The sequence below is a fragment of the Corvus hawaiiensis genome, chromosome 3 (genome assembly GCF_020740725.1).
Source record: "Corvus hawaiiensis isolate bCorHaw1 chromosome 3, bCorHaw1.pri.cur, whole genome shotgun sequence".
NCBI classification, from domain to species: Eukaryota; Metazoa; Chordata; class Aves; order Passeriformes; family Corvidae; genus Corvus; species Corvus hawaiiensis.
In genome coordinates this window covers 26,591,303-26,616,038 of record NC_063215.1, presented here as the reverse complement: position 1 = coordinate 26,616,038, position 24,736 = coordinate 26,591,303, and the positions used below count along the sequence as shown (strand labels likewise).

Genomic DNA, 24,736 nt, shown 5'->3' with positions numbered 1-24,736 from the left:
GCAGGGTTCACCAACAGGCCCGATGCTACTACAGCCAAGTTTAACTACTCTAGCTCATATTTGCAGCCTAATTAAATCATGTTTCTAATATTTCAGGAAGACAGTACTCCAAGAATTCTAGTGATAGCCTGTACAGACTGTTCATAAGACAGCAGGGTGTGATTTTATTGCAAAAACTCTATTGTAAAAAATTTTATTGTAAAAAATTTCATATATACTGCCTCTGAAACATACCCTGCTTTCCTATTACTAGGAAAAAGTTACTCTGACAAATAATCTTCATTTACAAGAACTAGAAAAAAAACTTCCTCTCTATCATAGGTATGCAAATTGACACAACAATACATTAACAGATGAAATATCCTTTGGGAAACAGCAGTAAAATGGAAAGTCATACAATGACACGACCCAGAAATCAGCTGCAGCAATACTGACAGTGCCTAGCATTTCTAAAAATACTCACTTCATCTATATTTAAAAGTTTGAAAATAAATATTCAGTAACTTCAAAAAGCATATTGTTACTTTTTTCTTAAAAAAGAGTTCAAAAACACTTGAGTCGTGTAATCAGTAAAATTAGGGGGCTTTTTTAAATTAGTTTTACAGTAGAATTTCTTTTAAACACATCTTGGCAAAGGCACTGCTGAGATAAAACTTGTGCATACTTTACTCTGACATTCACAGCTTAAAGGAGCGCTCCAACCTCTAAAAAGATTCTCTACATTAATCTACCAAGACCTGATATGACTACCAGGTGTTCAATTTATTTCAGGTCTGATTTTGATCTACCGACAGTCATTTCCCATTTTTCCTTCTGACTGAAAAAAGGATTTAAGATTCAGTCCTTCCCCAAAGGTCAGCCAATCTTTATCATTAATAGGAATGGCAATGAACATGATAATGTCACATGTGCAATGTACATTAGGATATTATAACACTTTACTCAGGAGAACAGCCATTCTCCATATTTCATTGCAAAATGTGTGAAAAAAAAATCATGTAATTGGAGAGGTAGCCATCACAATTTTTAGTGATTCAACCCACTTCTTTTTGCCTGCTCCATAAACTTGCTAAGCCAGAGTATAGGGGATGAAATTAACTCCAGATGGATACTACTACAGCTATCACAAAGCAACTGACTGTGGGTCACAGGCTGCCATAAGAAAATAATCAGGAAAAATGCAAATTTGTAACACAGTGTCATCCTAAGATACAGACTTTTGTTTACTCACCAACTGCATATGACATTATAGTTCTTTCTCACTGACTAAAGTGCATCATCCTCAAATTACTGTTACCAGCATATTAATAAATAACATTTAACAGGTGTCATATTAACTGATGAGTTTCCAGGTTATCACATCTATCACACAACATAGAAATAAAACTGTACTTGCAACTAATATATTCAATTCCAATTTTTTTCTGAAATTTGGGGAACAACTAACTTAATTAAGCAAGCCTTCCACATGCTCCAAATACTGCAAATCTTATTTTGTTAGCTTGACTATCAAGAAATATGGATGTGGATTTGAAGATTGAAGCATTTTCACACAAATCAAACCAGAGACAACCACGTAGAGATCACAGCAGTTGTTTATGCTGCAAATGTAGTGCTTAACAAAATCTTATGCACTGTACAAAAGATGCGAGGAGCCAAGAGAAGAAATAGAAAGAAAAAACACACAGTCAAATACAGTCAAATTTCATTTAGCCTCCTAATATTATTCATAATTACTTTATGCTACCAACCTGTGTGGTCTCTAGAAGGAACACGTGTACTTCAATTAGTAGAGGAGATAAAACACTGAAGGATGTTAGGAAGTATTTTAGAAAACAGAGAGCAATGGGACAATGGCCAAAAAAAACCCACAAAGAGAAGTCCAGGAACAATTCCACATACAAGCTTCAGTCTTCTCTTGACACACACACTCTCTAAATAATTTCCCTTAATATCAATTCTCCCACTCAAAATATCACCATTTTATTCAGTTGACCTGTGCCTTAGCCAATGACTGTGTAGTACTCAGAAATGAAGACCAGCTGCTTCTCTGCAAAATTCTCACTGCAAACTTTACCTGAGAGATTCAGAGGACAAAGTCACTGTAATCACATTTTACCTTACACTGCCAAAGTTATTACCTTACTAACCTTGTATGTGCATATTACAAAAATCATCCATTTACGTTACAGTGAATTACTTTAACACTGGGAACACAACACCTGAAATGAATTTCAAGTGACAAGACCATCATCAATCATACTTTCTCAACATTAATGCCACCACATAAAGCCTTCTGCTCCACTGCTTTAAAACATAGGTGTTTTAGGAAGAAAATGTTTCACAGATGGTGCTATGTATACCGATACTTTTCCTGAATTAGAAGGTTCTTTGTACATACAGCATAAATCAACCAAAATAGCATATTTATTTGACTAATATTTCATTTTAAAAGACAAATCATTACAAATATTAGTAATGCAACTTACTTGATCCCCATTTCTAATTATTTAAAAGATTACATGCCAAATCAGGAAAATAATCAAGAAAAAATATACAAAATTAGAAAACACCAGTGAGGTCTTCCTTTTGCGATGGGTCCTTGTAGTGGTTTATGTGTAGACATTTTGTCAGATTACACAAGATCATATTTCAAAGTAAAAAAGTGCAGGTATTAAATTAGGAAGAAAAAGGTTCTTTTAAGATTGTATGTATTAATATTGGAATCAATTTCTTATGGCACCAATTAGTGCTATTTCTGAGTTATATTTTAATTTGCAAACAGTTAAGATCTTATATAATTTTCTGACAAAGTGTTTTCACAAAAAGCAACTTTTTTGCAGTAATTCGGAGACCAGCCAAGTTATTACTTCAATTGCTAGGCAAAAAAAGGGGCAGGATTTAAATACAAGTATGAGAAATATATGGCTCAGTTATGCCAGCCTAGGTGATTACAAGTCTTTGTAAAATAAACTCTTCAACACACCACAAAAGCACTCACACAGCAGGAATATTTACACATTCTCAAGCATCAGCTTATGGCTTTAACATGTATTGTTCAAAAAGCACTAAAACTTTAGGACAAAGCATTTTCTGAATGTAATGTTCATTAAGGTAAAATGACAATGATTCAACCTATTTGATTCAAACACTACTGGAGGCATCCCAGTTAGAGTCAGGTTTTTCAGTATCTAAGATCCCCACATCTTGAATTTATTGGGGAGCTCTTTCAGAGGAAGAGCCCAGGAAACACAGAAGTTAACATGACTGTGTGAGCTGGAACCAGAGTGCTGAGCCTCCTTTCCTCCAGCATCCAACCTCAGCAGAACTACAAGCCTCATGACAAAATATGAGAAGAACAGCCATAGATAACTCACCCCAACCTAATGGCCAAACTCCCACCCAGATGCTGATAAAGACAGGGAGATTGATAAACAATTACCACTGCAAGCGAAACAGATTCAACGTGGGGGAAATTCATATAATTTACTGCCAGTTAGACTCAGGTAGTGAGGAGCAGAGACAAAAAAGACTACACCTTTGCTTCCCTCTCTCATCAGCTGCACTGTGCTCCTTCACCCAAGATTCTCACACCTCCCACCCTGAGCAGCAGGACATGGACAGCAGGGGCAGCTGTGATGGGTCCAGAACAGCTCCTCGCCACAGCTCCTGCCTGCTCACAGTTCCCCCTGCTCTGGAATGGGTTTTCTCCCATGGGATGCAGTCCTTCAGGAAAAAAAAATGCTTAAGCATTGGTTTTCCACAGGCTGCAGTTCCTTCAGGAGCTCTCCACCTGCTTCAGTGTTGGTGCCTCCTTCTGTCCTGTATCTACGTGTCAGCTGCTTCTTCCATCTTCTCCCCCTTTTGTCCTACTGTAGATTTCTCTGGAGCAATCCTCTTTTGTGCAGTACTGAGTCCAATACAGCTCTGATATGGGTCTGTGGGTCTGAGCCATGACATTAAGCTTAATCTTCTGATTTTTTTTTTAAAAATCAAAATTTAAAACTACTTTCCTTTTCTCAAACATGATATCCATAATTTTGTATGTTAGCGTAAACAGTGAAACCCTCATGTATAAAACATTAAGCAAACTTCTATGAATTTAAATTGTGTTAAGTTATAAAACAGTTGTAGAGCTAACACTACAGCTCACATGTTATAGAAAATGTTTAAGCTTTCTAAAGTTTAATCATCATTAATGGCACAAGGAAATTATTTACTATCAAATGGGTCAGAGAATATATAAAGAAGGCCTTTGCAGTATTGATTTTGCACATAAAATTAACGTCTTCAGTTGTACTTGGAACTGCCAAGAGGGCCTGACTAATATCAACTCCCCTTTTTATAAAGCCTCAAGAAATAGCCACAGTTGGGATGTCAAACTTGTTTTTAAATGATGAAAGAGAACATGTGAGTGCTTCATGGGCTTGACTAGTAAGTGATTAAAGCATAACTGACTGAACTGAATTTCTGCCAGTGTCAACATAAAACTTTTTTTAAAAGTCAGTGCTATGAATTATTTACTGTTCTCCCAAAGCTCGGTGTCAATACATCAATTCACTCTCATTCTATTCCTCCCTTACAAGCCCAACTAGAATCACTCTAACATGCAGGATGGTGACATACATCTGCAATGTAGCGAGCAATGTAACAAGGCTAGGCAACCACCCAAATTATTGAATGTTTTGGAGACCCAGGAAGAGCATCTTTAGTACAAGCACATTCCCATAAGGTGTACAATTTCAGAGCACCTTGGAAAACACGGGGCAGACCTTCATCATAGTATCACTCCTGCATAAGCATAATTTCTTCCAAAAACCTGTGCATGTGACTACTTGGAGTAGTACCAAATAAGCTCCACGAAGAAAAACATGGATCAAGTACAAATAATCAATAATACTGCACAAACAATCCATACTGGAAAACGATGCTGCTTTAACATTGAAGAACTGCACCTCTAACAAGAGCTGAAAGAAACTACATGCTTGAAAAACCATCTTTCCAATATCTATAATCAGGGTATTTTCTCATAGAAGTATACAGCAGACTGTCAAAACCAGAAGTATTGCCCAAAGTCACAGAATCACAGAATCAATTAGGTTACAAAACACCTGTGAGATCATTAAGTCCACCCTATGACCAAACACCATCCCGTCAAACAGACCATGGCACCGAGTGCCACATTCAAGTCTTTCCTTAAACACCTCCAGGGACAGTGACTCCACAACCTCCCTGGGTAGCCCATTCCAATATCTAATCACACCTTCTGTGAAGAAACTCCTCCTGCTGTCCAGCCTGAACCTCCCCTGGTCCAGCTTGAGGCTATGTCTTCTCATCCTGTCACTAACTGCCTGGAAGCAGAGACCGACCCCCACCTTGCTACAACCTCCTTTCAGGAAGCTGTAGAGAACGATAAAGGTTTCCCCTGAGCTTCCCTTTCTTCAAGTTAAACAACCCCAGCTCCCTCAGCCATTCCTCACAGGACTTGTGCTCCAGACCCTTCACCAGCTCTGTTGCCCTTCTCTGGACACCCTCCAGCCCCTCAATGTCCTTCTTGAATTGAGGGGCCCAGAACTGGACACAGGACTTGAGGTGTGGCCTCACCAGTGCTGAGTACAGGATAATCACTGCCCTGGTCCTGCTGGCCACACTACTGCTGATCCAGGCCAGGATGCCATTGACCTTTTTGGCCACCTGGACACACGCTGGATCATGTTCAGCTGGCTGTCAAACAGCACCCCCAGGTCCTTTTCCATAGGGCAGCTTTCCAGCCACTCTGCCCCCCGACTGTGGCACTGCCTGGGGTTGTTGTGACCCAGTTATAGGATGTGCCAGTTGGCTTTGTTAAACCTCAGACCACTCATCTCTGCCCATCAATCCAGCCTGTCCAGATTCCTCTGCAGAGCCTTCCTACACTCCAGCAGATCACACTCCAATCCAACTTGGTGCCATTCATGAATTCACTAAGAATACACTCAATTCCCTCATCTAGATCACCAATAACAATGTTAAACAGGACTGGGCCCAATACTGAGCCCTGGGGAGCACCACTAGTGACCAGACACCAACTGGATAGGACCCCATTCACCACCACAGTTGGGGCCTGGCCATCCAGACAATTTTTAACCCAGTGAAGTGAAAATATCCAACAGGAGATACAATTTTTTAACCTAATTTTACAAACCCCTTCTTTAGAAATAGCATTCAGATTATTGCACCATTACAGTCTTTAATTCTCAAATTCTAATACAAGGACTGTTCACTAGAAAGTGCTGAGAAGAGTGTAAATAGCCAGATGCTGCAAAACCACCAGAACATACTCCCAAAAGAACACACAAGTAACGCTTACCAAAGTGGTAATTCATTAAGAGACAAATTAAATAACAAAACAGGTGATGATGTTCAAGGCTTTATTACTTCTTAATTAAGTCTGGCCATGATGCACAACTTCTGTTCAAAGTCATGAAGACCTCTATATTGCCAGAGTGCCTAAAATGAAACACATTTCTGTTGCCTGAGTTGTCCTTTGCAGCAGATGCAAAACAGCATCCATGTCCTACACAAGCACAGCTAAACCAGCTGTACTTACAGAGCTTGGGCCCAGATCAAATAGTATTTCTACAACTACTTTTCACAAACAATACTGGAATTGTGCTACTGTGTCCTAACTTCTGCCTCTTCAGTCCAGATATGGCTGAGCAAATTGTTAAGATTATCCTCTGGATTTATATATACACAATCCTTTCTTTAGAACTGTAGTCTTACAGTTTCACTGAAATGTAATTGATGTTTATGGTTTTGTTTCAGTGAAAACTACACTAAGTAGCCAGCTACCAAGTACCACACTTCAGTTAAGCCTCTGGTGTAACAGAGTTAACATTAGACTGACCTCTGTAAAACATGCTGGAACTTTGGCCTTTATTTCCAAAGACTCAAATTAATAATATTCCTCGCATCTCTCAGCAGTGCACTGTGCTGGCTGGCTAAAATTAGCTGAAACAGTTTACTAAATACAGTTTGTCAAACTAAATTAGCAATCAACCACCCCCCCCCCCCCCCCCCCGCAAAGTTCCCAAGTTCAATTAGGAGCTTTGGAATAGGAGAGAAATCACTAATCTTTTATTCCTTACCTAGAAAACATGGTGAACTTTAATAAACAAAGCTTATATACTAAAAGACTAATGCAAACCTGAAGCACTGCAATAACATACAGCAGTTCTGTAGAAGATAGTTTTCCTAGGTCATGAGTGTTCAAATTTCTAAGCCATGACTACAAAGTACAACATAAAGAAGCACTTCTTTCCTATAAAGCAGCTATTGGCTTTAAGAAAGTAATCCAGGTGAAATGAATAATATGTAAGATAGTGTGTGTGTCCTCAGATTTCTGCTCGAACTAAGGAGTCAGCGACTACTCATTGCAGTTCTTACTGTTTTTCAGACTTCTCAGCTATTCACAAAAGACACAAATTCCAGAAGTCCACAAAGCTTCTCAAAAGTATTTTGAATAGATGCAGATAATCTGCATATTTAGCCACATTTCTGCAGAATACATTCTTTTTTTTTTAAATCTTACACAAGTGTTATCAGCTTTCAGCAAGAACATTATGCATCAACTCAAATACAGATATCTCTAGCTGCAGTTGTATTAAAGACTTCTAATGGAAATGTTCACATTAGACTATCACAATTTCCACTGTACATTAAACAATTCCACAGATTCCAGTTATATTCAAAATTGGTAAGATTCCAGTATGCTCATTTTCTAATTTGTTAAAGGAAAGCATTTTTACTTCCCATTGTTTGTTTACTAAATGTTTGTGGTCACCTTGGTATCAATGTAACATAACAATACAAGGCTTTGAAAATATTTTTAAAAAGCAATGCAAACTGCCTTCATGTGATTCAATGCTGCATTTTCTAGGACTAAAATTTCATGCATTAGGCATGATCACCCACCTTTAAGCCCTGTGAAGAGTCTCATACTGTAAAAATGCAATTCCTGAGTTGATCACTGAATTACTAACAAAAGGCCATTCACATACAGTGTTTGCCATCGAGGTCCTAACTAGACGTGATACCCCACATACTCATACAACAAAAACTTTAGCTTTGTGTGACATCTTCTGGCTTATCCTCATTTCAGTTCACAGAATATTCTGAGTTAAAAGGGATCCAAAAGGACCATCAAGTCCAACTCTTAAGCGGGTGACCTGTACAGAGATTGAACTCATGACCTTGACATTACTAGCACCATGCCCTAACCAAATGAGTTAATCTCAGTTCTTACTAACAGAAAAAAGAGAAAAAAACCCACAACTATTTTACCCGTTCCAACAAAAAACTGTTGCAAAATGCTGTGGGAGAAAAGATAGATACGAGTAGAAAAAACAGTTGTGTGCGTAGGGGTAACATGTTCAATGAAAGAGCTGTTACTATCTCTGTGAGAAACAAATTTTAAAATCCTCTAGCACAAATTTCTTTAGAATGCACACCACTTAAAATTAATGTACATTCAGCTCACAATGAACTTTTTTAGTGCTGCCAGTACTTGTAGTAAGGTTTCTGGTATTCTCCAGATGGAAGCATATCAATTTAAAAACCAAAAAGGCTAATTGTCCAAGAGCATCACCAAACAGTACAACAAGAGTTGTAAAAATCAGACTTTATCTGACTTACCGCCAGTGCTTTAGACAATTTTGTTCTATAATTATTCAAAACAATCACATCAATCTCCTTTAATGGCACATAGGCAAAGCCATCTTTAATAAATACTCTTCTGGCTCTAAATAAATCCACAGCATCTGCAAGTCCAACCTGAGAAAGAAGAAAAACCCACATTGTGGAATAGCAAAATAATGCAGTAACAATGTTTACAGCCCTAAGATTTAAGATGGGCCAGTAAAGCTTTAAGTCATTCTCTGCCTTTTAACACTGTCTCCAGACAAAACTCAAAGACTGTGAAATTAAATGTTGACTTAGGAATAGCTGATCATTATTTTGGTGGGAAAATACTGCTTGCTTACAAAAAGTCATGCAACTAGGCACAAAAAGCTACTTTAAAGTTTGTGTCAGGTTACTGACCCAATTGTATGATTTTGCATCACTTACTGATTCAGTATTTGAAAATGGGTTTCTGTTGGCCTTCTGTTTCAGACATCTTGAAATACTTGATTCATGTAAGCAACATACAAAAGGTTTTGTAAACAGATCTGGAACCTGACCAAATTTACTCCAAAGAAATAGTGGGCCACATGAGAAATTTTCTTCTCTCCCCTTGCTCTCTTGCAAAATAAATTTTAGACTAATACAATCAGACCAAACCTAATTTCAGCAGTAGATGTTTGAGAATATCTCCATCCTGAACAGTCTGACAGCCAGGTAAATTAAGTCATTTGTGTGGGAAATATTAAAACTTAAGATCATTTTTGTGGCAAAAGTCAGGGACGGCAGAAGAGGACAAAAGACATTATTAGGAGTTTGAAGCTTCCTTCATTTTCCCAGTCCCTGCCTCCACCTTTATACTCACATGAAGTAGAGGAACTCTCATTAGTCTTTTAGATACTTGGATTAACTGTTAGTATTAGGTAAAATTAAAATTAGTAACTCTGCATTTAACTGAGAGAGAATGAATGCAGATCTGTGGGACTCAGCCATTTTTACTTACCTTATAGAACATTTGTTCTTTTACTTTAGAGATATTAAAGCCAGGGGTTGATGCACACAGGTCATCAGCCAATTCATTTTTCAGGTCTTCACCAATCTAAAATTAAGAATTTGTTTTAAAACTGTGGAAATACTTTAGGATAAGGCTTTTTTATTTTATTACCATGAGTTAAAATATTACTTAACCTGTAATATCATCGGTTTAGTTGAAAACAGAAAAAGAAGTACATATTCAGCAAACAACCACTAATAATTAATCACGCAGAAACCAGCAAAACACTAGAGGTCAACAGTGTTAAGCAACCTTCCCTCTGAAGTAGAAGAGCAGATTTTAAACTACAATAATTTTAAGCATTAACAAGAACTGTAAAACACACTTTTTAGAAGTCAACCTCTCTAAAATAAAACTTGTGACAATCCTTGCTTGTCTCTAGATACGCATTAAAACAAAGCAAGATGACTAAATGGCAGTTAGTAAGGACTTAAACAACTTTGTCAGATTTTTAACAAAAAAAAAACCAGTTTCAGCTTATTTTTAAATACATTTAATACAGATTTAACAAAACTATATCCAACCTTATACTCAGGAATTTAACTTCACTTTTCTAAGCAGTGAAACAATGGTATATTTATTGTCCTCTAAGTGTTAGTGCTTTTGCAGCTCTTGAAACAAGTAAGCAGCAATGCTCTAATTTAACAACTCGAAGTATTTTAAAAACACAATGTTACATTTCCTATTAAAAATCTTAAATAGTGGATACACATAAATTCACATCACAGAATCACAGAATATGCCACGTTGGAAGGGACCCATCAGGATCACGGAGTCCAACTCCTGGCCCTGCACAGGACAGCCTCAAGAGACGCCACATGCCTGAGAGCATTGTCCAAACGCTTCTTGAGCTCTGTCAGGCTTGGTGCTGTGACCACTGCCCTGGGGAGCCTGTTCCAGTGCCCAACCATCCTCTGGGTGAAAAACCTTTTCCTGGTATCCAACCTAAACGCCCCCAACACAGATTCAGGCCATTCCCTCAGGTCTTGTCACTGGTCACCACAGAGAAGAGATCAGTGTCTGCCCCTGTGCTTCCCCTCATGAGGAAGGTGTAACTGCAGTGAGGTCTCTCCTCGGTCTCCTCTTCTCCAGGCTGAACAGACCAAGTGACCTCAGCCGCTCCTCATACGGCTTCCCCTCCAGACCTTTCACCACCCTCACTAGCCCTCCTTTGAACACTCTCTAGTAACTTTTTATCTTTCTTATACTACTGCACCTAAAACTGCACGCATTTGCATAACACGTTCTTGATGAAGTGTAATGGGAGTAGTCCCTGACTGAAAGGAATTAAAGTGTTAAGGAACGCAGAATATCTTCTCAAAATGTAGATGGACAGCAATGTCACCAAAGCATAACACGTGTGACACTGCTCTCCATAAACTGGATGTGTGCTCCAATACCTACAGTGAGCTAAGATTGCAGTCAAGGTAGCTTTTAGAGACTAATCAGGAACCAGTCCCAGGCCATCAAATGCAATAGATGAGCAGACTCCAAATGCAAGATAAAGTCACCCAGTGACTTTTCTCTCCATGGGAAGGGATGTGCTTAAGCAGTTTTCTTCTCTGAATGGGACAGAATATCTAATTTGTTGACCAATGCCGATATGCAGTTAAATGGACATTTAAACAAGATTTTTGCCTTCCCAGTTGAAAAACCCAAGAAAACAAAACAAGTCGTAGTCATTGGAAGTCATAGGAAGGACTCTTTAATTTCAAAGTTGGAGGAGTAGCTTAGTGAAAAACAGTGATTTGATATATGCATACAAAATGGCCAAGGCAGCAATGTTGAGAAGGCTTATGGTTACCCCGTCTGCATCTTGATGTAATCTGTAGTACTCTCTCAGGAAAACCAGCCTTAAGAAATAATAAAGATGCCAGCAAGGCAGAAGAATGTAGCTTCGAAGAGAGAGGAAATACACAATAGCATTATATATAATATATTTTTTAAATAAACAAATATTAATCAAACCACTATTTATTATATAAATAAATAATATACATAAAGCTGTAAAATAATTTACTTCTTAGAGCCTCAAGTCTCTTATAGGTTAGGCAAACATTCAGCAGCCCTAGAAACACTTTGCTCCTTGCCTTTACACTAAATTCACATTGCCTTCATGTTCTCAGCTAATAGAGAGAAAGAGGAAGAAGAAACAAGAATAATCCTAGCCCCCAACTAGAGCTGGGAAATTACTCAAGAATGCATTCAAAAATAAAATTGGCTTCCCTAAAGACTGAAACATGAAAAATAACCTTCCATCGGCATTACTGATTTCACCATTTTCACATAAAATTGACTGAAGATGCAATGCAAAGAAATATGCTCCTCATAGTCTAAAGTCAGACTCCAGCTTTCAGTTAGGCCATGCCTGAACCTCTGCATTCAGAGCATCATGAAAGATGTATCCCAATTTTTCTTGGTTCACAGAAGCTAGAAAAGCTTATTTTTACTGTTGTTTTTGGGTTTTTTAATTATTTAAATAAGAATACTACAGTTTGTATATTTAACAATTTCATCTTAAAATAGCACCTGCAAAAATGCATTCCAGTAATCATTAAAAAATTAGATACACTTAAATACAGCTTTTAGGATTCTAATCAAGACTGGAAAGATAAACACGCTGCTTAACTTCTGACAGAACTCAGTGATCTTCACCAGATAAAATACTGTGTTGCCCAAAATATTTTTAAAAAACCAAAACAAAACATACAGTTCTTCTGAGGGTCTCACCGGGTGATCATCTGACCTCCCACACAGAACTGATTAAACTCACCTCACAGAAAACAACTCACTAGTTTTGTCTTGCTCGTTTGTAGCCAGTTTAGTAAGCTGCTTATCACCATGTCAGACTTTGCTTTGCACAAGCAAAGAACACCAGGAAAAGGATCTTCCCTTTTCAGTGACAGTGGGTCAGGTAGCATAGCTTGAAACAATTCAGCTGTTCATTGTAAGTTTCTGAGACTTAGGAAAAATAAAGATAGAAAAAAAGAGGAAGGGAAAAAAGCAAGTACTCAGGACAAGTTGCATTATTTCTGGTTTTCTTGCTTCCTATGTGCAGTTTATTCATTGATTTTTAATCACAGAACTGTCCTGGAAACACAAAGACACATGAATTTAGATTAAAATATGAATAATTTAATATGCAGGGCTTGGTTAAACAAACACAGTCAGTGAGGTAGTCCAAAAACTTCAAAATAAATTTGATATCCCTACTCTGTTTTAATGAAGAGATAAAGATGCATGCATACATTATACTGCTATACATGTGCAACTACCTAGTTTCGCTATTTCTAAGTCTCCCAGTAAGGAGCAAGAAGAACTCCATGCACAAGTCCTTTCCTTTTCCAAGACTCAGCTTCAGGTATTTATGTGCACATGCCACTGGTGTCCTTAGAAAGTGAACTTCCTAAAATTTGCTGTAAGTCGCAGAGCACCATGTACTCAAGTGGCACAACACCCTTCCCAAAACCAGGCAGTGTCAATCAATACTTTGCTAAATTGCAACTTTAGGCATGAAGCAGAAAAAACAATCATTTCCTAATCAATCTTCTCCATTGTCACACATCACACTACAAACTAAGCTAGCACTAGAATACCAAAGTATTAACCTAGATACCATTAAATTTGAGAATATAAATTTGAAGTGTAATCAGCCAGTTAATGAATACTAGCTTGATTAGCAAAGGACACCATTCCCAGCTCTCCTACCAATTAAAAGGATGAAGAGCCTTAAAGAAAACACTCCAGAGGCTTGTAAATCTGTCATTCACAAACCTGATGATTATCAATTTCACTGTGGCCAAGCACAAATTAATTAAGAACAAGATTTTATCTTCCATAGTACTACAAGTTTATATTTTAGCTCAAGTTCAGCTTGCTGGCATACCTAAAAATATAAAGGGCAGCACTTGGAATTATTATCTATTCTTATCCCTGAATTGAAATATTGTTTGGGCTTTTTCTTAAGTCAAGAGTGGGCACAGAAAGAACATTTTATGTTTTCTTCCACACTATTTGGCTAACTCAGGGTTACCATAATCACAGAGAAACTCAATGACAGGTTCAGTCTCCTACATTCCTGACAAGCATTTCCCTATATCCATTAAAAGGAAAGCTGAACAAAACAATTACTACAGAATTACCTAGAAGTATAGAAGTAGAATTAAAAAGAAACTTGTTAGCAAATGTTTCTCTAGACTGAATCCCAAGATTAGCAGGGAAGAGTGTTTCAAAGTTGGCAGACCATTTTCTGAAGTTTATGTCCAAAATGGCAGCTAGTAAATTCTACTTGCAGAGTAATTACATCCTGCAGAAACCATCCTATCAGCTTTTATGCTGCTGTATTAAGGATCAATACAAACATCTCCAAAGCTACTGCATTCACTGCTATGTAAAAAATAAATTCATTTTACGAACATTATTAACTTCAACCACTACAAAAGAACTTAACACCTTGATTATTCAAAGAACATATTTTCTTCTTGGACAACATATGGGTATCATTTTTAAAAATACACTACTGATTTCCCAATTTTCTCTCTTCTCATTCCCCAAAAGAATATCTAGAATATATAGAAAAAAGAGGAGACACTTGATGGTTGTCTATACTAAGTTTCTTCCAAGAATCCAAAATTACCAACTGCTAAGAACCGAAAATCTATTAGGATGAAGTTAGGATTTTCTATGCTTTTCACCCTTTCCAAGCCTTTAGACAAATGGCAGTCAAGTATGACGTGGTCAGCTACTGAGTGCTATAGCACATTATCACACAAGCAGTGTGGGTCCCCTTCCCACTTCTACCTTAAGCTGAAGAGCCTATTTTCCACTACAATTTTGGCACAGCTGCCACTTTAATTTTACTTTAGAAATCCAGAGTTACAGCAGAACATCTGCCTCAGGATTCAGACTGTATAGCAAATGTTGTCTAGTAGCTGTCAGCTAGATTAAGAGGAAGAATATTTTTATTCATCATATCTTTACTGCAGCCTTTTTTTTCAATTTTATTTCAAAGCACATAACTTTTTTCAAAGCAGTTAGAGAATGTACTTCAAACCAGAAAGAACATACATAGTACCTAGTACAGAAGGATTCAGCCTTACAGTGGACTGTAAAGTTCCTATTTAACTCAAATGATGAAACACACAAAGCCATTTAGTAAGAATCATAGTGCCCCAGTCCACTAAAGGGGCATAAGTAACTGTACATTTTGTGGTGCAGTTAGACTTCGTTCCACAAGTCAATTTTAAGCAATAAAAAAGACCTTCTAAGGGTCTATTTAGATTTCTGCAGATAATCAGCATCTGTTTCTAATCAAACTGAGATGATTGCCAAATTAAAACTTTTAATTAGCATTTTGCATCATTTACAAACTGTTGTTCATTATGTTTATGAAGGTGAAAAAGGACATCCCCAGTAGCTATATATTCTTTAATCACATCTATTACTCAATTCTGCAGTTTTATAGAATATCACCGATACCATATGTGCAAACAAATACATGCAACTAGAATTACTGCAGCAAAATGCATCAGTTTTCTCCATAACTAAGAGTCATGCTTACAGTTCAAGGATCCATTAGAGAAGAGTAAACAAAGAGACCCATACATCCTGTCAGTGCATAAAAAAGAGAAATTTTTTTAAAAAAAAAATTTAAAAGTGTGAGAGAATATTACCACTGATTTTAAGCTTAAATGTTTTAATCAAACCTCATCCCATCTACCTGTCCCTCAAAATGTTAGCTCACTACAATACCCAGGCTGCTTGGCAATCAACCCAATTACTTTTGGATGAGAGTAACTCACTACATTTTTTAAAGCACTAATAGTACACGTTTCAGTGTCTTACTTAACAAAATCTAGCACTTAAAAAACCACCCTACTCCTAAACCTTTCCACATACAATTTTGTTTCTGTTACAACTTGAAGCATGGAGTTGAATGACAGGATACACATTTTTAGCTTATTTTGGCAGTAAGGCCCGTTTCCCACTTAGGCATGCATCACTTATGACCTTTGCTGTCACCTGTAAGACAAGCATCACCAGTTTTCAAGCAAAGGGACAAAAACAAGATCTAAGTAGCAGAAAAGTAAGATACAATTCAGAACCATTTCCTTAGCAAATGCAAACCATAGCCTACTTGCATAGTTATTGTCTTAGCTTGGCATAAGTTTCCACACAGTAATATAGACTCCAGACAGTTTCTACTTTTAAGTATTTTCCCCATCCTGTTTGGGAAAGGAAGAAATACTGTTTGATGCCCCTGAAATGAAAAGCCATAAACTGTATCAGAAGAATATTCTGGTTTAAACATCTGGTTCCAAAGTAGATAATTATAGTCACAGCCCTTCAGTGGCTAGACATGATATTGAGTATTCTTTCAAACATATCTGTTCTTAATAGGGACAAAAACTAGTCCCCATTCTCATTAATCCACATCTGACTTTAGGATCTTCTGTACCAAATAAAGGCAGTCATAAAGCATTTTTCAAGAAGCTGAACTACAAATATTTCTACAATTGCCCCACTACCAAGATAAATGTTTTTGAAGAAAGCATAATAGTGATATCAGAAAGTCTCTCATAGGACTACTCTGATCATAAAAATGGAAATTAAAGAAGTTTAATTTCTAGTGCTTAAAGCAGCTAAAAAAGCACTTCAACTGCATCATCAAAGAGCTACTGTGGAAAAAAATTCCATCGCTAATGCATTTTGCTCTTTCCATTTTATTTTGCACTTCTTATTCCTTTCGCTCGAATGTCTGCAGATGCACTAAAGACCTTTAGCTCCCCCAGCTGACTATTCCCATCTGCCATTCCTTCCCTATTACTGTGATCCAAAGCATTTATTAAAATAATGTGCTTTATAACAGCACCTAAAAATTAGGACATCTGATTCTGCAATAACTGGCTGTTACCCAAAAAATAACTCATCTAAACTAGAAGTTATTTAAAAGGTCATAATATTTTTTAAATTTCAAGAGGCTATTCAGAGGTAAGAAAGTTCAATTTAAACATGACTTTTTTTTCTGCTCTGTGGAGTGGAAACAGCAACACAGATGTATTCAAGATTAAATACACCATGCTTAGAAGTTTATTTCTTTTGCACAATGCAGAAAGATAATAGTGAACAGAAGCATTGCAGGAAATATAAATCCAATTATACAACACCCTTACACCACAGATTAAGACATGATAATAACTATTAATTTTCATTTCTTCTGGAAGCAACAAAGAGGTACAAACAGTCTGAAGATAAAGAAACCAGAACAGCCAAAATGATGACCACAATATCACCAAAAAATAAATTTAGGATAAAATTTTGCATTCTACTCCACTCCATATTCCAGTATGTAAGTTTGATTGCTGGAAAGGTACAGCAACAAATCAAAGCATCCAGTAGTACTTAGGAAAAAACACAAGACAAGCAGCAATCCACCTGTGACTGTCAAAAAAACCCAACTGTGTTAAGCTGATTTCACTGCCTTTATCACAGTGCAGCAGACCTCAGGGGCACAGAAAAAAGCAGGTGTCATATTCTGTCAAATGCCCTTGAAGTTACCAAAAGACATTTTCACATGCAAATGACCAAACAGTTCCAAACAGTTCCACTGAATCTTCTATAACCGGGGTTCAAAACCCATTGGAAAAGTCATGAATGGAAGAATTGAACTCAAAACAGAAGGATGACTTAAGCCAAATTCTACAATCAAACTAAAATTTAATACTTCAGTTCCTAACCTGTATATTAAAAGAGGAGCAGATCACATATTGAAATACCATGAAGCTGAGGGCACTGTAAGAGCTCTAGAGAATGGGATCAGGGAAGAAAATCTGATCTAAAATTGAAGGCTGTAAAAATGGCAAAGGGCACTCACAGAAATGACAAAACACCACACAAAGAAAGGCTAAAAGAAGAAACAAGAAAGCATGATGACAGATAGAAGGCAAATACAAAGAGAAGGGAAAAACAAACAAAAAAACAGGAAAAAAGCCCTATCTTTCTCAACTAGTGGATAGAACAAGAAGAAATATGTTAGGTTTGACATTAGTTTAAAAAGATTAAAAGGAAAGTAAAGCAGCAGAATGATGACCACCACTGTGAGACTTGAATATAGAGTTGCAGGGAACGTTGCAAGCAGAGCTGTGACATTTTCACAGACAAGGCAAGTGAAACGACTGTCATTTTCAAAATGCTGTTGAAAGTGTTCAAGGAAAAAAAAACCAAAACCAAAACCAAAAAAAAAAAAAAAAAACCCACAAAAAAAAAAAAACCTACCACACACAGCACTTTGAACACAACCACAGAACATTTTGGTCCACCTGAGCAGAAGAGACCCTAGGACCAACCCCAGGGAGAGACAAAGTGTGACTGGTTAAGGTGAACAGGTTTTGTGGCAAGTTTTCAGAAGAACCAAGTGGAAAGGACCCATAAGTTCATTATATCTTCCAAATCAAAACAAGACGTATCACAGACCTACAGCTGCAGATGCTGAAAGGACAGATCTTCCATTTGATGTCTAAGAACAAGTGGCAGGTCTTGGAGAGTTAAAATTATGCAAGGCAAAGCAGACAAAAGGCTGAAACTCAGATTAAGGGCTTCAAAGGAGCTATTTCTGACCATGTCAAGAGCAACTTTGTAGTTGAAGCCCAAGTATCACTTACCGGTAAAACCATTTATTTTATATAATTCCTTCATATACTGAACAACTTACTTTGAGATTAAAATATTTTCTTCAATGACTTTAATATTTAAAATATTCACAAATTTCCCTTTAAATATCTTTAAATCTGTTAGCACCTTTTACTGCCAGAAACTGTCAGGCATCATTGATGTAATTACTCATTTATAGTAAGATTTTAATACTTTAATATCCTAAATTGATGCAAATCTCAACTGCACACCTGTGTTTGCATATTATATTTGATGGGCTCTGTCACCTTAAATGTCAGCATTTACTCCTCTTGAGTGCTGCTTAAGGGTTTCCGATGCTCCCTACGTGACTGACTTTGCACCTGGATTATTTAATAGGCCATGAGTGCTGAAAATTACATGCCATACATAAAAAGCTTCCATATTTATCTGGATGAGGGGAGTACTGTCCCTTAAAAACCTTTTCTCTTCCCTTTTTTTTTTTAATACCTGAAGTGTAGAACAGACTAAAAACATTCTGAAATACCTTCAGAACTATTCCATTATCCTCCTTTTACTATGATAAAAAACCAATCCATGTATCAGGGGAAAATACTCTTAAAGCAGAGATTTATTCTTGCTTTCCTTCTACCCTCTTCCTTTCTCGACATTTTATTCAATACCATGCACTCTACCCCTTCCTCATGCTGGCATAAATTGGTAGGTGTAAACAACAATATTCCAGACTACTGTAAAATTTTGAGCACCAAAGCAATGTTCCACTAGGCTGGGCAGCACCAGTCCAGCCATCTTCCACACTTGTCAGAGAAGAGACTGGCCAAAGCTATTCCTACAAGTGATTAAAATGCAATCTATATGTTAGTAGTTCAAAAAGTGTCTCAAATACAAACTCAAATCAAGCTTCATTTTTTTTTCCAAGAAATCCAGGTCCCAGAAGACTAAATACTTTAGTATTCTTACAGAATACTAAAGATGGACTAACTTAATCCAGTACCAGCTTTGTAAAAACTTTCCAAGGAAGAACTTACCTAACCTTCAAATTTCCATGATTTATACTAAATGTAGAGTATTACTGTATCCCGCAGCCGTAGGGAGGAGAGGAGAGATCCAACAGGCAAGAATTGTGCAGCAAGATTGATTTATTTAATTATTTTACACTCTTTTATAGACTTTTTCCTTCATAGTCTAATTGGACAAAGGATCAGCCACCCCTTGGGTGGATTGGCTAAAATCCTAAACATCCATTGTCAAAATATTTTTCTACTGTACTATAAACACAGTTCTACAAGGTCACAGGTGTTCATCGTTTATAGAAGTTCTGCCATTATCTTCCGTGAGAGAGAAAAGTATCCCACGGGCTTAGAAAGAAGCAATAAAATTCTTGCTAGCAGCAATATTGTATCCACAGTAGAGAGGCTTATTTTTTAATCACAAACATGGTAAAAATTTTGAATTGGAATAATCCTATACATGTTCAGACATTTCACCATACTGAAATCATCACGTTTATCTTGAGTACCATGAAGTTTATAGCCTTCCTTTTTCAAGTGAAGGGCATCTTCATCATCAGGTAAAACTCCCCAGAGCAGGAATTTACTAATTTTAATAAGCCCTGTGCCACATATTTTGCTCCTTCAGCAATACAAATGTCAGCCACATGACATAGGAAATCCTATTATAAAAATTAAAACATTAGTTTTCATTAAATTTCATTTCTGTTTTTAATTTCAGAAAGCTCTTGATTAAAAATTTATTTAATCATGAGATCAGAGCTACTATCATATCAAACTCTCTACAGCTGACCTTCATATTAAAAAAAAACCTTTCAAATCTGGTATTTTTTCCTTCTAGTTGCTAACAACTTCTTTCTTTCAAAAATTTGCTAAATAAGATCATTTTATTAAGTATTCAAAGATCTTAAATATATAAAGATCTTAACAACTTCTTAAGTATTATCCATTGGTGGGATCGAAGATTTCTTGATTCTATAAAGCAATAATTCTCAATGCATAATTTACAAAATCTCAGAAATTAGTCTGAAAATCCCCTGCAGAATATTATATAAGTCTCACTTCCTCATGCATGTAGACAAACACGAGAAGGTGAGAGGTGACAGTTATTGAATTCTCAATTTTAGGTTCACTTTGTCAGCACTGTAAATGAAGACAACTGTGACAAAACTGTACAAGGCAATCCAATTATTCCTGCTCCCCACAAAAGAGCTGACCAGTTCTTTTAATAAATACTGAGAATCACTTCTTATAGTGGTTCTTAAAATTGTTAACATTGCTACACCAGACTACGTCAAGGTCAAGCTTTAGCAGCTCTGGCCTTTCTCAGATTACAGTTCTGAAACCAGAAAAATTATCTAGAAAACGCAAGGCACCTCTCTTCTCTTTGAAGAAATTTAACTAGAAGTTTCTTAGTGCATCATAAGCAATTGAAAGTTCCATAATATCCATTTACCCATATAGAAAATGGATTGTAACATCAGAACTTCCTTCCTGTTTCTGAAGACCATCCCCTTTTCTAATTGGTAGAGCATGAAGTTTGATTTCTATCTTGTTTCATGCCACAGTAAGGCATAAAAACATTGTAACTTCTAACAGAGAAGCATAAAAAGAATAGTTCATCCTAATTTTCTTCTTAAAGCCTTTTACAAATAGAACATTGAGAAAAAGAATACTGCTTTTAGAGTGCCCTTACTTTTGTAGTGGCCTCTACATAGCTTCATAGCATTTAGACCTGTTTCATATACATATGGAATTCCTTAGTAATATTCAAATGTTTTATACATGATAGTGCAAGGAAGGATTAGTTTTGCCTAAATTCCCATGAGAACTGGAAGCAGGGGGTGGAAGTAGAAGCAGGGAAGTAGATTTTCAATGAAATGATGCTTTGTTGCCTCAACAGGAGTAAGAAAGTAATACCTTCTTAATCATTTTGACATATTGAAGGCACATTCAGTAGCACAGAACCAAGCCCTACTCCTAGCTATTTCCAGCAACCCGCAAACATTAATTTATCCATACAAGCCTGAATGCTGAAACCGTGACAGAAGAATATGAGGCTGGGGAATAAGCAACAGAAATACAGCTCCACAAACACACCTCTCACTGAAAGGTCTGTTGAACCAGAGAATGGCATTTCTAATAAGTCTCTCAATGACACAGGAAAGCCTCTGTTACTCTTAACATACAAATCCTATTTTACCAACATGCACTGATCCCAGATATTTCAATCCAGCAACATATAATGTATGTCAGCCACATCTTAGAATATTTAAGTTCTTCTAATACGCAGTATTTTAAGAGAAAGGCTTTTTCAGTAGAGTGATGATTGCACATTAATTTTTATTAACTCAAGTTTACAATGAGAGCTATGGGCAAAAGCTGGAGTTTCCTAAAGAAACAGTTCATAGCTGCAGTGTGAAATATTGTTAAAATCATTAATGCAGACACTGCATTAGACATTTTCCTTTAATCCACTCAGACAAACAAAGCAGTACATAACAGCAGGAACTCTTTTGTAATATCCCTAAAACACCAACAACAGTTGTCTAAACAGATTTTGCATTTTCAAGGTTTTTCATCACTTGTCAAAAGAAACAGAATGAGTTTAAGTCAAAAGGGAAAAAGTTTTGAATCTAACTTCTAATGAGAAAGCAACAACTGTGAAATTAGAGCATTTACAGAATTTTGGACAACTTATATTCTGCATTCTCCATAGCATGTACTTAACGGGCAAAAATCAAATTAGCTATTAAAAGAAAATAGGATAATTTACATGTATGTGCATGTATAAAGTCTATGTTACAATGAAACTTATTTAATTGTACATCATTTCTCTTAAAATTATAAGTAAGTCCTTAACCACAATTTGTAGCTACTGTATTTAACACCAGCCTTTAGTTTTTCATTATTTAAGCTAAATCATGATCTTGGTTATACACCTATAGCTCCAGTAACTCATATAATATGCACAAACAAGAAGAATCAAAATGGTTTTTGGCATGCACAAACATGTAAACCATGTGTCCCCATGGAGACAATAACACAGAAAGCTACATTTTTGAGCAATCCATACAGGATTTTCATAATTGAATTATTAAATTTTAAGTATGTCCTGAACAGTTATCATAAGCATTCATTGAATGCACTTATCTTCCATTTCCACATAGTTTTCCAGATGTCAGTGTTCACAAATGGAACAATGTACAAAGTCCCCAAGTCACTGTAGTTTGCTGCAGTTTCTATAGCAAAAAGCCACATCTTAAAAGTAGTTAGTAGATAGTAAAGGTTCTAGAGCAAAGTTTATGAACAAAGACATATTTTGGCCACAATTATTTTTCAACTGAAGTCAATAATGTGATGAGAACAAATTGCACATACAATTGACGTAAGGATCAAACACAGCCATTGCTTTCTTATTACTGAAACATTTAGGGTGAATTACCACACAATTCACCAAGAAAGCAAGGTAATTTTAACATGAGTGTTATTTGGCCGAGATGGCCAGACAAGGCAGATAAGACTTTACATGAAGAACACAGACTGTTCTTATCTGAAGAACACAAACTAGGGACGTAAGATGCATCCCAGAGTCCTGAGAGAATTGAATGATGTAGTTGCCACACCACTCCCCCTGATATTTGAAAAGTCATGGCAGTCAGAAGTCCCAAGTGAATGGAAAAAGGCAAACATTGTACCCACCTTTAAAAAGCTTAGAGAAAACCCTGTGAACTACCAATGAGTCAGCCTCACCTCTGTGCCTTGAAAGATCATGGAAGAGATCCTCCTAGAAGCTGTGCTAAGGCACATGGCTAACAGGAAGGTGATTTGGGACAGCCAGCATGGCTTCACCAAGGGCAAGTCCTGCCTGACCAAACTAGTGGCCTTCCATGATGGAGTGACTACATCAGCAGACAAGGGAGGGGCTACAGATGACATTTATCTGCATTTCTGTAAAGCCTTTGACACAGTCCACAAGATCTGTCTCTCCAAACTGGAGAGAATTGGATGTAATGAGAGAACCATTAGATGGATAAGGAATTGGTTGGACATCTACATCCAGAGGGTAGTGCTTAATGGCTCAGAGTCCTGATGAACATGAGTGACAAGTGGTGTCCCTCAGGACTGGGACCAGTGTTATTTAATATCTTCATTAACGACATAGGTGAAGAGATTGAATGCACCCTCAACAAGTCTGCAGATGACACTGAGCTGAGTGGTGCTGTTGACACACCTGAACAACAGGACAGCATCCAGAGGGATCTGGACAATCTCCAGAAGTGGCCCATGGGAATCTCACACAGTTTAACAAGGGCAAGGTTCTGCACCTGGATCAGGGCAATCCCTGGTATCAATCCAGGCTGGGGGATGAACAGATCAAGAGCAGCTCTGCCGAGACGGACTCGGAGGGTGCTGGTGGAGGAGACGCTGGGCATGAACCGGCCATGCGCACTCATAGTCCAGAAATCCAACTGTATCCTGGGCTGCATCAAAAGTATAGTGGCCAGCAGGGCAAGGGACGGGACTGATGGCCATAAACTAAAATGCAGGAAGTTTCAACTCCACATGAGGAAGAACTTCTTTATGCTGAGGGTGGCAGAGCACTGGAACAGGCTGCCAAGGGAGGTTGTGGAGTCTCCCTCTCTGGAGACATTCAAAATCCACCTGGACGTGTTCCCATGTAACCTGCTCTAGGTGACCCTGACTTGGCAGGGGGGTTGGACTGGATGATCTCCAGAGGTCCCTTCCAACCCTAACAGTTCTGTGATTCTGCCCCTCTACTCCACTCTAGTGAGACCCCATCTGCTGTGCTGCATCCAGCTCTGGGGTCCTCAGCACAGGAAGGACATGGACCTGTTGGAATGAGTGCAGAGGAGGGCCACCAAGATGATTAAAGGGACAGAACACTTCTTGTATTAGGAAAGGCTGGGAGAATTGGGATTGCTCAGCCTGGAAAAGAGAAGGCTTTGGGGTGACCTAATTGTGGCCTCCAGTACTTGAAAGGAGCCTACAAGATGGAGAGGGACTTTTCACAAGGGCCACGTGGTGACAGGACAAGGGGGAATGGCTTCAAATTGAAGGAGAGTAGGTTTAGATTAGGACAAAATTCTTTACTGTGAGGGCAGTGATGTTCTAGAATAGGCTGCCCAGAGGAGTCATGGATGTCCCATTGCTGGAAGTGCTCAAGGCGAGGTTGGATGGGACTCGGAGCAACCTCGTCTACCGGACAGTGTCTCTGCCCATGGCAGGGAATTTGTCTTAGGTTACAATGTAAAATGTAACCAAAAGTATGTATTCTATCATCATCCGTTAAAACCAGGTGGGGCAGGGTTCTTTATCTGTTTTGTGACACATCCCTGAT

General features: G+C 37.5%; 1 protein-coding gene across 2 annotated transcripts in view; it reads right to left on the bottom strand.

Moving 5' to 3' along the window:
* The window catches only part of PRIM2 (DNA primase subunit 2), a 101,676-nt gene that overhangs the window by 65,024 nt on the left and 11,916 nt on the right, over window positions 1-24,736 (bottom strand). For both annotated transcript variants that reach the window (XM_048299174.1, XM_048299175.1), the window contains 2 exons: window positions 9,665-9,760; window positions 8,677-8,814 (listed from right to left, as the gene is read on the bottom strand). In XM_048299174.1, coding sequence (XP_048155131.1) covers window positions 8,677-8,814; window positions 9,665-9,760 — 234 coding nt within the window. The remainder of the gene's footprint in view (window positions 1-8,676; window positions 8,815-9,664; window positions 9,761-24,736) is intronic.